General features: G+C 39.7%; 1 protein-coding gene across 11 annotated transcripts in view; it reads left to right on the top strand.

Moving 5' to 3' along the window:
- TPK1 (thiamin pyrophosphokinase 1) overlaps positions 1-15,231 on the top strand; it is a 347,987-nt gene extending 332,756 nt beyond the window's left edge. For 5 of the 11 annotated variants that reach the window (XM_040696447.2, XM_015275901.4, XM_015275898.4 and 2 more), the window contains one exon: positions 12,481-15,231. In XM_040696447.2, coding sequence (XP_040552381.1) covers positions 12,481-12,599 — 119 coding nt within the window. In that variant the 3' untranslated portion in view covers positions 12,600-15,231. Of the gene's footprint in view, positions 1-2,343; positions 2,458-4,985; positions 5,093-12,480 lie in introns of those variants that run through there. The other 6 variants (XM_015275897.4, XM_040696441.2, XM_046933844.1 and 3 more) reach the window with 3 other exon arrangements.
- The last annotated feature ends 1,573 nt before the right edge of the window (positions 15,232-16,804 follow it).

The following is a 16,804-nucleotide window of genomic DNA, read 5'->3' as shown; positions in this document are numbered from 1 at the left end:
AAAGGGTTGTGATTAGTGGTTCTGTGTCAGGGTGGAGGGTTGGTCTTGGGACCGGTGCTTGTCAACATCTTTATCAGTGACACAGATGATGGCATCAAGTGCACCCTCAGCAAGTTTGCAGACAACACCAAGCGGAGTGGTGCAGTCAATACTTTGGAAGGAAGGGAAGCCATCCAGAGAGACCTGGACAGGCTGGAGAACTGGGCCCATGAACACCTAATGAGGTTCAATAAGGCCAAGTGCAGGGTGCTGCACTTCGGTCAGGGCAGTCCCAGGTATTTATACAAACTGGGGGAAGATCTCCTTGAAAGCAGACCTGTGGAGAAGGACTTGGGGGTCCTGGTAGACGAGAAGCTGGACATGAGCCATCAGTGTGCACTTGCAGCCTGAAAGGCCAACTGTGTTCTGGGCTGCATTAAAAAAGGGGTGGCCAGCAGGGAGAGGGAAGTGATTGTCCCCCTCTACTCAGCTCTTGTGAGGCCCCATCTGGAGTACTATGTCCAGGCCGGGGCCCCCAGTACAGGAAGGAAGTGGAGCTCTTAGAGTGGGTCCAGAGGAGGGTCACTAAGATGATCAGAGTCTGGAGCACCTCTCCTATGAGGAAAGGTTGAGGGAACTGGGCTTGTTTAGCTTGGAGAAGAGAAGGCTCCAGGAAAACCTCATTGCAGCCTTCCAGTACTTGAAGGGAGCATATAAACAGGAAGGGGAACAGATGTTTATGAGGTTGTATAGTGATAGGACAAGGGAGAATGGTCTTAAACTGTGACAGGGGAGGTTTAGGTTAGATATTAGGAGGAAGTTTTTCCCTCAGAGTGTGGTGACGCATTGGAGCAGATTGCCCAAGGAGGTTGTGGATGTCCCATCCCTGGAGGCATTCAAGGCCAGGCTGGATGTGGCTCTGGACAGCCTAGTCTAGTGGTTGGCAACCTTGCTCATAGCAGGTGGGGTTGAAACTCGATGATCATTGTGGTCGTTTTCAACCCAGGCCATTCTATGAGTTTTCATACCATACTGTTATTGATGTGTTTTACTGTCATTACTAAATAAATGTATATAAATATTAAGTATATAAAGAGAGTAATTTAAAAGTAGAAGGGCTTTTCTGGACTTTGTTTTGCCTTGTTTTCTTTGCTTTCAAATCATATATAAAATGAACTAGTGACTCTCAACAGTGTTGCAAGAGTTTACAAATTTCTGTCCTTTTACCTTTGCACTATGTGGTCAGAGGCTTCGAAAGGAATCCTTTGGACTTTCAGTACGATATAGGTTGGGTGCTGAGATTTTTATGATATCACTGACATGTCTGTGTTAACTTAGCTTCAGCACATTATTTAGTACCTCTCTGAATTGTAGACTGCGGAAAAGAGCAGCTAACTAGCCTGACTATATAAGGGTCCAAATTATGTACGTACATACTCTAAAGGTGGTGTGTGTGAGCCTTAGAACTACAGCTGTCCCTGAGGATGATATTAAATGTACTCAAAATGTACACTCTTAATTATGACCTTGAATAAAAATTTAAAGTTTCGAGTGTCAAGATTTTCAAGAGCGCAGTTACTGAAATTCCCATTAGCAATTAAGGATTTGTTGGGAAGGGGTTTTGTATATTAGTTGATGATTCCATACTGATATTCGCATCTGTGTAAAATCAGAATTTAATCCCAAAAGTCCAGCATTTGGGTCCTATTCTGGAAGAAAAGTTTTTTGTATTGAAAGACAGACAACTGCTGTGCATCTAATTTCCGAACCTTGCCTTCCATGACTTTGTTGTACAGAGCTTCATGCACACAGGCAAAAGAAGGAAAACTACAGCATAACCTGTTTACTGATTATGGTAATTCCTTTAGGCTGAATGCAAGCATGGCACATTCTCATGAGATGCTTGTAAAAATTTATTTCCAAATAGCAGCACTGAGTAGTGGTTTCCAGCACTTCTCCTGGAGCTCTGGAAACTGATATTTTACTCAACAGTAAGAGCCAGCTGGGGTCTGTTGAAATGAGCTTTTCTTTCCTTGATGTATTTTAACAACTCCAGTTCTGTTACAAATGTCTTCAAGTTGGTATCATTCCCCTTTTTGCTGTTTGTTGTTGTTTGTTTATTTTCTTTTTTTTCCCCAGGACTTCATTTTTCCATGCTAGTGGTCCAGAACCTAACAGTTTGCTGAAGATAGGCTGAAGTGGATCATCTCTGTTGAGCATGTACTGCCTTCAAAAAGAAAGAGAGACTCAAAACGTTTGAGTTCCTCATATTTCTAGTGGAAGGAGGTTTCTCCGTGTGTTACCTTTTGTTTTAATACACAAAGGACTGATGGAATCAATTACAGCTTTTTCTTCTCTTTTCAGACCTGAAATAAGAAAGCACAAAAGCAGCAGCAGCTTTTGTCCAGTTTGTTGCAACATAGTTACATCAGTCAATGAAGGCTGCAATTGGCTCAGCAATGCAAGAGAGAAGAGAAGGCGAGTTCTGGCTTATTATAAATATGCATGAGGAGTGTCCATATAAACGCGAGTGCAGACAGGGCTAGGCCCTGGGGGTTATATTCTCATTACTTTACCTATTCATACAATGTGAAGGGGAGACAACTGGCAGACTTCTAATTTACTGTATTCTGTTTGGGGAAGATTAGGTTTTGAAGAAAAATATCCAGTAATTGCCAGGGTACTATTTATATAATCATAAACTTGTGTCAACTGATTTTAGTAAGGATTATTATTCTAAAAAAAAGCAGCTCTTATCTCTGACACTGCACACATGCTGTGATTATGAGGAATCTTTTCTTTTTTTCTCTCTTCTGCTCCTTCACACAATAACTCATTTTTCTTAACTCATTTTTCCTCTCCTCTCTCCCCATGTCTAGCTGTCAATCACTGTCACATTGCTTTACGTCACATACGTCAAGTAGAGCAGCTTTTTCCATCAAGTGAGCCAATTCTAAAGCTGCCTTCCCAGAGGCTCTACAGATTGTGCAAGCTGGAGGAGCTCAGGAACAAGCAAACTAGGCAATAACGAGGTTCCGAGAGCTGCTTCCACCTGCCAGTTTCTCATGCATGTGTTCACACTGTGCTGTATGTAACGCATGCTTTTGGGGCCAGGACCATGTCCATCAGCCCAGGAAACAGAGCTCCTCTCCTCACCATTAATAGCAGCCAGAGGAAGGAAGTGACACATTGCCTACATCAGTGATATTGCCCAGTCTTTCTCCAAGTTACAGGAGATTTCTCTGCACAGTGCTCAGCATCCCATGCCTTTTGAAGTCAGTGATTCAAGGGAAAATTCTAAACAGTTTACCTGTGATTAGCCAGCAAGCTGCATGCAGTGAATTTAGAGTGTTGTAGTAAGATAGGCCTCTCCAAGGGACTTTTCTTCTATTGTTAGGTCTCTAGAAGTGTCCTTCTTCTCTCTCAAAAGAACAGCTTTTCTGCACTCAGATGTTGAAGAGTGAGGCTCTTTCTGTTCTACAGCATTGTTTGTAAGCCCTCATCTGGCTTCCAGTGTAGAGCGTGCATGTCTGTGTGTATGTGGCCCCTGTAGGTCACCCTTTTGTGTCTGACTGACATCAGGTTTACGTAAGAGCTTTCTGCCTCCCCAAATGTTCTGTGCTTTGCCCAAGAGCCCTGTGATTATTTATGAGTACCTTTTCAAAGCAGCAAGCAGAGATTCATCTGCCTGGCCAGTGGTGGTGTTAGAAGTCATACAACTATAGTTTTGTTCACAGCTTTTAGGCTTGACATTTTATTAATCCCTTTTCTACTTACATACCTGTAAACGATCCCCGTACTTCAAAATCTGTATCATCAAGATGTCATTCCTCCTCATGACACAGTACATCTAGCCACACGCAGGCCTCTATGCTGCAGAACTTCTCTGTGTCATTTCTAAACAGAACTTGCACAAATTCTCCACTTCTCCCTAGAAATGTTGATGTTTCACCTTGTGTTTTCCAAACCAGACTTTTTTCCTGCCTGATGTAGAGCACCAATGCAAATTGTTGCCATTGGTCTCATAAGGTCTGCGTTGCAGTGGGCTTGTATGTGAAATTTTGATTATTCTTAAGAGAAGACTGCTTCTTACTAGAAGAGCTGTCCTGCTTATTCTACAGAAGCTGAGCCCTTTGGTAGGTAAACATGCCTTTAGTTACAAAATTGATGTATCACTTTCAGTGATCACCAAGCCCGATGTGCCCAAAGCCTGAGACAAACTTTGGTTTTTGAGGATTTCCTTGGAGATATGCTGGGTGTTTTGATGTCACTGGGTGTTTTGTAGTGATGTATAATGATAAAATCCTTAAGTTATGGTACTAAGAGGAGTATGAGCCTATCTCCACATTCCCAAGAGGTGAAATGAAGTTGCTTTGAGACTTCTGCACTTGGATAATTGTGAAAAGTATCTCTTCTAATTAGAATATCCCAAGGTTGATCTTCAAATGTTTCAGCATATTCTTCGATATTTCTGCTTTCATCATAAGCACATAAAGGAGGTATCACAGAGGTTTTTATTTGCATGCTGTAGAATATTTAGTATAGGCGGCTGTAGAACTCAAAAGATTAGAGTTATTAAACATATTTACTATGAGCACAAGTGATAGTTAGATCTATCTTTTAATGCATTCTGCAGCAAACTTGTTGAAACTATTGACATGAAACCTCTTAGTAGTAGTTAAAGGAATGCTTATAATTTGGAAATAGTTATTTGCTTTATTATTGATCTGCTTTGTTTGCATGTAAAAAATCATGTTGTCAGGATTTGTTTCAATTTTAAGCAAACGTAACTAGCTAAAGCAGATTTCAAAGTAATATGAGAAATAAAACTGTTCACCTATGACTCTCCTCAAGATAGAAAGTTACTCAGTTTTTTGTGTTTTTTTTTAAATCTGCTTGTTTCCTTTTCTAGCATTTAAGCTGCACCTCTGAAAAGCAGTATTGCTATGCTGTAGATGGAAGAGTTAACCAGAAACCTCTTATAGCACTATTCTTTCATCCTTCAGATATTCCTAAGAAAGATGTGAACTTAAGAGGAAATGGAGCTGTTGTTTCGAGAGCTGACAGAAATGTTTCTGAAGTGACTTTTAGCAAAATTTGCTTTTCACATGAGGTAATTTTGCTTTCAGTAAAATTTTCCCTATTTGCAAAGTAGAAAAATACTTCCAATTTTGTGGTTTTAAACATCCAAACAGATAGTTAATATGCAGTGAAATTCTGCCAGGTATCATATACTCTGAAAAGCGACTACTAAACAGAAGTGGAGAATGCTAAGTATGTCAAATGGCCAATGTCAACTAAGATCCAATCATATTTAATAAGCTTGATTTTGAAATCAAAATAAAATTCATAAGGTCTTAGCTATTGATAGAAATGCTTCTCCTACAACATTCCTTAGACACTGACAATTAGTGTGGAATGACGAGTGTTCAAAGATGACAGTACTATCAGGTGACTATAGTAATGTTCTGGACTATAAATCTGATTTATCTTACAGAAGATCACTGTAGCCTGAAGAAAGTCTTTCTGAGGGTATATTTCCTTCCCTGGCAATTGCAGCTGTCAAGGTCTTTCAGCCCCAAGTGCTAGAAATTGTTTGCTATTGGCAGAAGCAGGAGAGTTATAATGCACTCGGCTGAGCCCTTTATTTTACTTGTGACTCCTGGATTTGTAATTACCTTCACACTTCTTGCAGTGTGCTGTTGTTAAGTTAAATGCCAAAGTCATGCCCTCCATACAGTAAAATGTGAGAGCCTACTGACTGCATTGTTGTGCCACAGTGAGAGCATTGCAATACATCTGCATCAGTGTGCTTGAAAGTTGAATTGTATTGAATCAACTGTGTTAAACCTTCAATGGCTTTGCCCAGTGCCCTGCATTAATTTAGTGTACACTTAGCCTCTGCCTTTGATAGTCAAGAGCTTATGTCATCTGCTCTGAGCAATGCCTGACATGGGGCTGCATGATCCATATAGAAAACTTTGCTTCATGCCTCCAGGGCAGAGAGCATGGTCCAGCTCCGAGGCAGCATTGCTAGGGGAGAGACAGCAAAGGAAAAAAACACTCCAAAGCACTGAAACCTCCGTAGTCCCAGGGCTTGGAAGTGCATGCACCATTTCTGAACACAGATGATGAACTACTAGCCAGTTGGTAAAAGTGGGGAGGGAGGAGAAAAAAGGCTTTGCGGAGGTCAGGAGGAGGAAGCAGAGCAAGACTGAGTGCACTTTTCTTGTTGGAAATCATTACTGGAAATCAGTCAGTTTCAGAGAGCACAACTAGCTCAAGAATCCTCAGCAGCCAGTTTTCCACTCAAATGAAGTCTTCGGCAGTCAATGAGACTTAGAACTTGTTTTCAATAGTGCATCTCCTTTTTTTAATTATGGGGACAAACCTCTCAATAGAAGCTGTTTGTAGTTGCAGTATCGACCACAAGCTTGAGACTTGTATCCAAAAACAATCTGCAAAAGCAAACTGAAGACCTTTAAATGAGGTTTTTGCAAACACAACTGATAGATTCGTGCATGTGGCAGACACCGCTTCTGCAGCCTTCCTAGAGCCAAGTGCTCTGGTAGAGGGTAGAGGAGAAGCAGCAGTTATTTGAGGCTAAAAAGAGGTTTTGCTGTGTCATGATAAGTTACATTTCTGTTGGAAAGGGGGGGGGGGGGGGGAAGCTGACACTGTGGCTTAGACAGAAAATTGCAAAGACACCGTGGGCAAAGACACGATTTCAATGAAATCCTTACTTTTTCTGAGGGCAGGGAAGCAGTCTGATCCAACCCAGTGGCTGAACTGAGAACAGAATTTTGCTGTCTCCTGTTGGATTTCATGTTCTGTCTCAGGCACATGCCCTGTGCTGGGTTGCCTGTGAGTGTGCTCAGAGTAGCTGCAGCTCCATGAGCATCAACACATGTTGCATGTTTACCGTATAAGCTTGAGGATAAATGGAATACAATTAATGAATATCAGTAATGGCATTATAGACATCAGAGGTACACAGGGTGTTAGTAAACATGTTAATTATTTGTTTAACAAAAAGACAAAGGAATAAAATTAAAAATCAAAACACTTACTTGTATGCATACCTAGGGGACATTTTACAACAGAAATAATTCTCTGGCTCCATCCTTGGGGTGATATTATCCATGTCCACTTGTCTTTTCCTGAAGAAAGCAAACTGGTCTAAAATTCTAAGTAATTGACAGTAACTGTAGGGATGTTAATGACCTCATTCCAGATCCTACTCCTACAGATCCTACTCTATGCATTGAAAGGAAGCAGTGCTGCCAGGAAGGCAAAGTGTAATCACTTTTCTATTATGAGTATAATAGAGTTCATTGGTTGGTCACCTGAGCTCAGCTGTCAGGGAGAGCAAGCAGCTTAGCATGTGCCTTGTAAGCTGTCAGTGGCCGATCAGGGTAGGTTTTGAAGTAGTAAATACCCACTCTCACAGAAATGTTTCAGACAAAGGCATAGCTGCTTTATTGATGGCGCTCTTTGTGCATGAGGATGAATACTCTGGTTTGTTCTTTTCATTTTTCCAGGTAAATGTAATATCACGTTTCCATAAAACTCTTTTAGGAAACTGTGTCATTTGCTAGTAAAGCTTGCATAATGGAATTATTTGTCAGGGATTTAATTTGATGCAAGTCATTTATTTGCCATGTAGTGCCAAGATCCAAGAGACACTGCTTCTTGCACTGAACACCAGGCTGCCCCTGCTCCCTGCTGTGCCCCACTGCCCTGGGGCTCATGGAGCCAGTAAACTGTGTGTACCCTCCTTCTGCACATGCCCAGTTTGAGGAGGTGGGGGCAGCAGCCTACAGAACTAGAGTAAGAACTTTGGTTTCAGAAACACTCTGAATGGATGAACACTGGAGCACATCTTGTTAGTAGTGCTAAAATACTGATAATAGGCTGTGGAGACTTTCTGCAGCTAATGATTCCTGTTGGTTTGGGGGAAGCAGCAGTTGCAGCAGTGATGCTGGTAGAGAAGCTCTCTATTTCTTACCTTCATTTTTATCATCTTCTCATTCTAAATTGCTCCCAAGCAGCTGATGTGACAGTAGGAGTTCCAGCTATTCCCACAGTGTCATGATTACAAAGCTGGAGGATTCTGCTGGAAATAAATGTGGAAACTTCTAACATCCATTTGCATTTCTGAAGGCTCACCCAACGTGGGTGGTTTCTATCCAGGGTAGAACATGCCATTCCATTAACATGCTTTCTCTTTTTAAATGATACAGTTAAGGCTTGATAGTAAGTGCTTTCACTGCCATCTCCTGCGCTGCCACCAGCATGCAGCTAGGCACTCTGCTGGAGAGCCCCTAGCTGACATCTTTCACCAGTACCTGGACCAGGGATACCCAGTTCCCCTGAACCTGGGCAAGATGGGGCCACATTTTGCTTTTGTGAGCTCACTCATATGGGTCTGGTGAGATTACAAAAATACTGCTGTGTACTGCACAAACAGCTACCAAAAGTTATAGCACTTGTGAAAATTGCGAAATGCAATCCCTGCTTACTCCAAACTCTGTGTGGTCCTGTCCCCTCCAAGCAGACCCAGCCAGCCTTTGAGGCACTTCTGTGTAGTATCAGCACTGAAAACAGTTCATGCTTTACTGTAAATTCCAGATATTTGCAACTTCCCATTCTGCAGTTCCCACTGCACAGAGATCAAGGACCCAATTTTTTCCTCCATATGCATCCATGTAAACCAAGACTGACTTCAGTGAAGTCAGAATAATGACAGGTGTAAAAGAAGGAGAAATGAAAGGAAAATCAGGCTATCAACTATTTTTTTTAAAGCTCATGCATTACTAATACTTCCAATTTAAATGACATTTTTTTCTCCTAACACAGACCTTTAGGAAAGTCCTCTCCAGATAAACTGTAACAGGATACCAAATAGTAATTCAATATTTAACTTGTGTTTTAGCTTATGGATCTTCATTTCCTATCATTTTGTTGCAACATTTGCTTAGGGGAAAGAATTACATTGCTTGTAATAAGGCTGATAATTAATATTTAATTATATTTGTTTATTATATTTATTATATTTAATTATTTTGATATTCCAAACATCCATTTTGAGTGATGGAAATCAGCAAGGTGTGACTTTATATTTGCAGTATACATATATATACATATATATATATATGCAATACACATTTCAAGAAGTAAACAAGATACAAGGTTGAGAAAAGGCAGTATAGTGTAGCTATTGTGGTATGATATGCTCATTGTGGGGGTGTTTTGCTGTCAAACACTTGTGGTCAATTCAGTAATGCTCTGAGCTGTTGCTGAAATCCCATGGAATGGGGACCCTTGTGTTACTGACAGCTAGAGAGTTCCAGGAGGCTTCCATTTGACTCACTGTCTTTGGATAAAGACACCAGGCATGGCTGTTCTGCCCTTCTCACAGCAAATCCACTGCTATCACCAAATCTGCTCCTGGGTAAGGAAGGACTTGCCTCTTGTGAACTCCTTCCAACGTGACCATTAGTTGACCCTCAGTATCCCTAAATCCTCCATGGTTCTCTTAAAAATGTAGGAATAACCAGAGGGCCTGGTCATTCAGTTAAGCCTTTCAAAATAATGACATGGTTTGCTTTTGCTACATATGTGTACGAAGAAATTTCTTCTCTGTATATGCCTCCCTCGAGCTCTGCTTAAGTGCAGCTTGTAAGATATGTATTCAATCTTAATATAAGTTCTCTTCTGTTGTAAGTACCTTAAATAATACAATGCAGTCATTTGAATAATGACTACAAGTCTACTAGATCATGAACACAATTATTGAGGAGTAACCTGATACTGGGAGTTAGTGTTTTTGCAGCAGCTGATGGTACGAGGAGGCCAAATGCAGCTGCAATTGAAGTCTGTTTGTTCATTTTACAGGCTGAAAGTATGCAGTGCAGCAGTGGGTACATCAGCTGGCAGCAACCTTGGGTCTCATTTATTTTTAGCACTGCCAGCAGAAAAATAAAACTCACTACTGCTCTAGAGATATAATCTTGATAAGGATTTTACAAATGTAATTTTAGGCTTCAGCTTTTTCTTAATGGCACTTTTTTAGTGTTGTTTTTTTATTATTATTATTTCTAAACTCCAGAGCAGTCACGCTTCATAAGCTCGCTGTAGAGCTATGACTTGGTTATGTTCTCGTGTAACCCCACTGCTCTCCCTCAAGGCACAACCACCTAGACCCAGTGCCACAGAGACACACTGGCTTTATGAACGGAGAGCAATGAAAAATAGCAGAGCTATCCTGGAAGGGCTGGTTAGAATATTTTTCTCACAGTTTATTATCCGTAAACACAGTTCTTTTGGAACCAAAGCACTAAGCCAAACTTTAAGTGAAAAGGGGTCTAGTGCTGCCGGGATCTGGAGGGGACTGTCATATTTGCTGAATCACCTCTTTTCATCTAAATCAGCCCTTGAATTCTCTTGTGAGAAAAAAAGAACAAAAAATGAAAAATCACTATTTATCTTAAAGAAAGTTTTCAACAACCCAAAGTAAAAATTACTCTAATTACAGAATTGTAAACATTGCAGGTCTTTTCCAGACTGAAATTTTATAAAAACTGCAAACTGAAAACCTTTTTTAACATCAGTTCTGTTACCTGTCAAAACTATAAATACTAAATACAAGACAGCAAAAAGGTTGTTTTCTTTGGAAGACATTTCAGAAAAATAAAATCAACAGTGAGAATGGCTTTGTTGAATGGGTTTTCTCCAAGGCATAAGCTCTTGCTAGAACTTAACAAAGCATACTAAAAGGTATTTAAAAAGAAAAGGAAAGGATCAAGTATGAACTGGTAGAACTTTTCACTTTTTTGACCTTGTAAACTTTACATCATAGTGCCTGACACAGTAGGAAGTTTTCCTGGAAGCAGTATGTACGTACATCCTGTTATCTCCTTCACTGGTTTAAACATATTGCATAGAAAGCATGCATTTTTAACTGTGTTAGTGGAAAAGTTGCCTGGTTGTGAAACTAAGTAATTGGAATTTGTCAATTTGAGCCATGTGAATTAACAGTACTTCTTTAATAGTCTTTGCATTTTTCACTTCAGCATTTCAAACTGATCTGTGCAGAAAAAAAATCTGAGAGAAAGCTAAAAATCTCCACCTAGCGGGCAAGAACTTTTTATTAAAAAAGGCAAACAAGATTTTCACTTCATTTTATGCATGAAGAAATACAGCTTTAATTTGGTTTCATTAAGCTGCCACGTTGTTCTTAATTCTTGCCTTCTACAAAGCCATTATTTCAGATGCAAAGCCAAAATGGTAAGAATTTTTTTGTTAGTCTTGAGCAAGAAGCAATGAATTATACAGAATGAGCGGGTTTATACAAAAGAAAGATAAAAGTTGATTCATAATGTTTTAGGATTTCCCTCTGTTCAAAATACACACTAACAAAAAGTGAGTAATTGTCTGTCAACAAATATTTGAAAACAAATATTAAGTTACGGATGTTTCCAGGCGGGATTTAGAACAGGTGTGTCTGGGGAGTATTTTTACACAGGGAACTCTCCCCATGTATTACTTCAGCTTCCTTAAATGATCTGCTTACCTCTGAGGTGCGAAATCTGGCTTTTCTGGCAACCTCACCCCATGCACCACTTGTAGCAAGGCACTGCCTAATCAGCCTCTGCTCTCTCTTCTAGAAGCAAACACCATAATTCCTTTGTCCTGCCATTTGTCAAGGACCCTGTCTAGCATTGTTGCGTGTCCAAAATCATCCTGTCAAGATACAGCAGATTTATTTTAGTTGCATGATTATTGAGTACAGTACTACTTGTTTTTTTCCTTCTTAATCTTCTGTATTGCATTGCAGTTATGCTGCAAACTCCCAGGATACTCAGATGGTAGGAATCTTCTGTTTACAACAGAGGTGAAACTCAGATGTTATTCTCTCCTTCCAATCATATAGCTAGCAGATGAAACAATTTCTTCAGTGCATTTCAGGCTCATAATTTGTGGGAGAAGGAATGAGCAGAGGCAACTGCATATTTAGCATGGGACACCAAATGCATTCTATGTCCTACCTTTTTTCTGACTGTTCCTCATTTTTAAAACATCCATCAACTCCCCCTGTGTAATTTACAGCAACTGGTGGACAGTATAACGTTCATTGCATGAGTCATTATGGTACATGAGTTTATTATAGCCCACCTTCATGATCACAATTGGAATATTTATCTATCTTCTGTCCAAACCCAGAAAATAACTTTATATATTGCTTTGCACACTTCTTGATCACCACCTGCTACCTGTCATTTAGTTTGTTTTGCAGACTGAAAGAAAGAAAGGTCTTGGAGTTCTTACTTTTCTAACTAACTGGTATTTACTACAGCATTTTTTTTTTTTTTTTTAATCTAGGTTAGATTTACTCAGCTGTTTTATATGGGACTTCTTTGTGGGACTAGCAAATGCCCATTCATAAATGCTTTTGTTTCAACAGTACCATTAAACAAGCCTCTTTCTTTCTCTTTGTAGCTAACCAGGTATTGAAGTTCGGAACGCTTGTCAGTACTTCCAATACCTATGACAACTCTGGGACTGTGACCATCAAGACGGACAAACCTTTGCTGTGGACAATGGCAATCAAACTTTAAGATGAATTGGAGCTGCCTTTTCTGATCCAACTGAATTTACTGCAAAACTTCACTGAATTGAGGCAGTAAAACTGATAACAGGGGAATAAGTACGCACTGTATATAGGTAATAAATGGAAAACAAATCTGAAATAAAAGTCATTTAAGACCAAACTGAGTCTAGGAACAACAGATCAGAATACGCACTGCCACCCTATATGATCACAAACAGAAGCATATGTAAATAAAGTGCTAACCTGATTACTTTGAACTATTATTCCAATACTAAACTATTTTTCCCCATTTTGCCAAAAGGATGCAGTACTCAGTTGCACAGAGTACGCCTTCATTATGAAAAGGTGATAGCATGAAGCATAATTGTTTTCTGTCCCTATCTCTAAAATATATAGTTGCTTGTGATGTTTTCTCAAAAAGGGTAATAGTTGAAACTTTCTACTCATAAGGCAAGTTTGTCCATTGAAGAAGCTTCGGTTTTACTGTAACTCCAACATCAGACTTCACAACATTAAGTGATTTTAAAGTCTGCAATGCAAAGTAGCACTGTAAATTCTACAGTTACTGAATCTTTCTAGTAAGTTTTTGGAATTAAATACAAATTTCTTGCTCTCAATCTGCAGACCAAGAGCATTCCATCTACCAATTTCTGCAGTTTTTAAATCAAAGTATTCAGTCATTCAGTACTGGAAATGTCTACATTAATACAGGCAGAGGACTTTATAATTCTGTATGTAGATGTCTTACAGAGCCAGTATCCAAAACCAGTCAGCAAAGCTATGCTTCCTTACCAGCAGTCTGAATAAGTTTTTTGTTGATTCTCTGGAGAACTGTTTACTATTTCTGTATGATAGTAACTTAACCTCAAACTGTACGTCTTAGTAACCAAGTTTTGTTTCCTTAATTTTTCCATCAGAGTAAAGATCAGCAATGCAAGTGTTTTTTTTTTTCCTTTTCTAATTTTTTTCCTGTTAAGTACACAGTATAATCAGTTGCAAATGCAGAAATGAATTAGAGGTTGTGACGATTCTAGAAATTAATTACAACAATTCCAATCAATAGATTTTTAACTCATCACTTAAAATAACAATGTCTTCTCACTGCCTACCTTTGCATTGGAACAGATTCTGAAAAGAGGCTGTACGTTCTCCACTCATAGAGGTTTTAAGGACTGAACAGGACAAACCTCTGAGCAGTCTTGTCAGAATGCAGTACTGACCCAGCTTTGAGCATGAGGTTGGATGTCCCAAGGTTCCTTCGTACTTGAATTATTCTATTGCAGTAGAGAAAAGTAAGAAGAAACACTCTACTATTTAAAAAGAAAATGTAGTGTAGATAGGATTGTGTACCCTTTCAAGGAGAAATAAGGTATCAGGAACATCTGAAAACCCAACCTAAGTTTGCAAACTACTTAACAAAAAAATAAATTACAAAGTTGTGATTTTTTTTTCAGTGAATGTCACAATGTCTCGTTCATCATGATAAGCATTCAGCTGCCTCTGTTGAGAGAACAGAGTAATCAGTTTCAATTAACCAAGCATCATCAAGTGATCCTGTATGAAGTCTAATTTAGCTTTCCAACATTGCCTTGTTAGGAAGAATATTACTAGTATTATAACATATATCCTGTTTTTTAATATTTAACATAACTTAGAGGACAGCACTTAGCGGCGTAAGTGCTATGCCTCTAAGTTAGTCATAGTTAGCCATGTTTAGTGGTCACAGAATAGTATTTTACCTGTCCACACAGGTAAACATAACACTGAAGGACTTGAAAGCAAAATATTTTACATTCAGTTTTGAAGCAGATACTTGAAAAGAAACTAAGGATCCAATATTTTGCAGCATGCTAAGATGTGAATCCAAAACTAATGATCTACTTACTAATAAAGTTCTTTGAATATTTACTAGTATTTTTAATATTACACTAAAATATGGAATGCACAGATAATGAAGCAACATGTACCCTGTAAAGCAGGCAATCCACAGCCCACAAACCACATGCGACCTGGCACAATTCGCCACCAAGTGATCCAGCCTGGACCCAGATGCACACCCATTGGTTGGTAACAGTCTAACCACTGATCTGTGACTGACACTGTCTGGGTCAAAACCAAAGGAAGGTGAGGGCACGGTACAGTGCTGACTCTTCCTCTTGTGTCCATCACACACTCAATCACATGGAAACCTGCATGTATTACACATGGCATATATTTGTGCCACTTGAGTGAAAAACAGTGATTGCCAGTACTAGTATTTTAACCTACCTGATGGCCTATCAGAATAAAACAGAATCCCCCCCCAAAAAAAACAAAAAAAACCAAACCAAACAAACAAACAAACAAAAAACATGGATGAAGGAAGAGTGTTCAGTGAAAAATGGATAGATGAGTATTTCTTTGTCAAGACATAATATGGCACTATGCCTATTTTTAAGGAAACAGTTTTCAAAGATTGTAATTTGAAAAGAAAAGACATTATATGCAGAGAAATGCTGGCAGATTTGATACATATCAGAAAATGCTTTGTAAAGACAGAATAGTGGAACTGAAAAAGTCTGTCACCTCAACAAAATATTTTTTAAAAAGCTAAAACTCAAATGGACTCTGTAATAAAAGCCAGTTATGTGATAGTGTCACGGAGTTATCTGATCAGTCTGTGCTCATGATAGGGGGCAGCAGGCCTGCAGGCTCACTGACCCCCCCCCCCCCCCAAAAAAAAAAAACAGTGGTAACAATCTAAGGAGGAAACTTAATTTTACTAAATATGATATTGAGATGCAAGATAACACAATATAATACTATATAATTGGAATCGAGGCTAATAAATAAAATAAAATGAGAGAGAAGAGTGTCTGAAACCAAAAGCCTTACTTTGAACCGAAGACTCACAGCTGGGGAGCACACCCACACACTGCCAGGCAGCAAGCAAGAGAGCAAGCCCTGTGACTGGAGGCCATGACATATCTTCCCCTCTGAACACAAAGTCCTCTGGGTTATGTAGTTCTTCTTTTCTGAGAAACAGATATGGTTGTCAGTCCACAGAACTGGAGTATTAACTCTTTAATTCCCCGTGCTTTACATAATGTTATGATGTGGAGTACTTATAACAAGAATCATAACACCATGACATTCCACCCCTTATTCCACATCAGTACATCACGCTTAGTGTATATGCATAGATACAAACAAACAATTAAAATGCATTATACACACACATATATACAAGGAATATTACACACATACATATATACAAGAGAGTATTGACTGCACTTCTCCAGCATCAAATTCCCTTGTGGTACACACTGGCTGTCCCCATTTTTCTCCATCACCCAGCAAGAGGACCCAGGTCCCCATGCAAAAACAGTTCCACAGAGATGTTTGCCCTTTCCAGAGGCTGGAAGGACCCAAACTGCTTTTCCCAACATGTTCTTTACATGTACTACAGGGACCTTCAGTATGTAGGGAGCTGGATTGGGTAGGACCATCACAACTGATAGTGTTGACTATCTATACTCTAGTATTGACCAACCAGGTGGCTTCTGCCAAATGCTTCTCCCAGTGCTTAAGTGTTCTGCCACCCATTGCTTTCAACATAGTTTTTAACAACCTGTTGTATCATTCAATTTTACCAGAAGCTGGTGCCTGATAGGGAATATGATAAATCCACTCAGTGCCATGATCTTTGGCCCAAGTTTTTATAAGAGAATTTTTGAAATGAGTCCCATTATCTGATTCAGTTCTTTTCTGGAGTGCCCTGTCACCTGTATGACTTGTTTCTCAAGACCTACTGTGGTGTTTTGGGTGGTAGCATGGGGCACTGCATATGTTTCAAGCCACCCAGTGGTTGCTTCCACCACGGTAATGCTTACCACTGCAAGTTCATGCAAAGGTGATATAGCCAGCCTGCCACGCCTCCCCATATTTATACTTTTGCCATCGCCCTTCCCCCCAGAGAGCTTTCATCCTCTTGGCTTGTTTAATTATGGCACATGTTTCACAGTCATGAATAACCTGTGCAATAGTGCCCATAGTTAAGTCCACCCCTCGGTCTCTAGCCTACTTATATATTGCATCCCCTCCTTGATGGCCTGAGGTCTCATGGACCCACAGAGCTAGAAGTAATTCACCCTTGTTCTGCCAGTCCAAGTCTATTTGAGCCACCTCAGTTCTGGCAGCTCGATCTACCTGATGGTTATTTTTCTGTTCTTC

Source organism: Gallus gallus, chromosome 2, assembly GCF_016699485.2.
Source record: "Gallus gallus isolate bGalGal1 chromosome 2, bGalGal1.mat.broiler.GRCg7b, whole genome shotgun sequence".
NCBI classification, from domain to species: Eukaryota; Metazoa; Chordata; class Aves; order Galliformes; family Phasianidae; genus Gallus; species Gallus gallus.
This window is presented reverse-complemented; position numbering and strand designations above follow the sequence as displayed.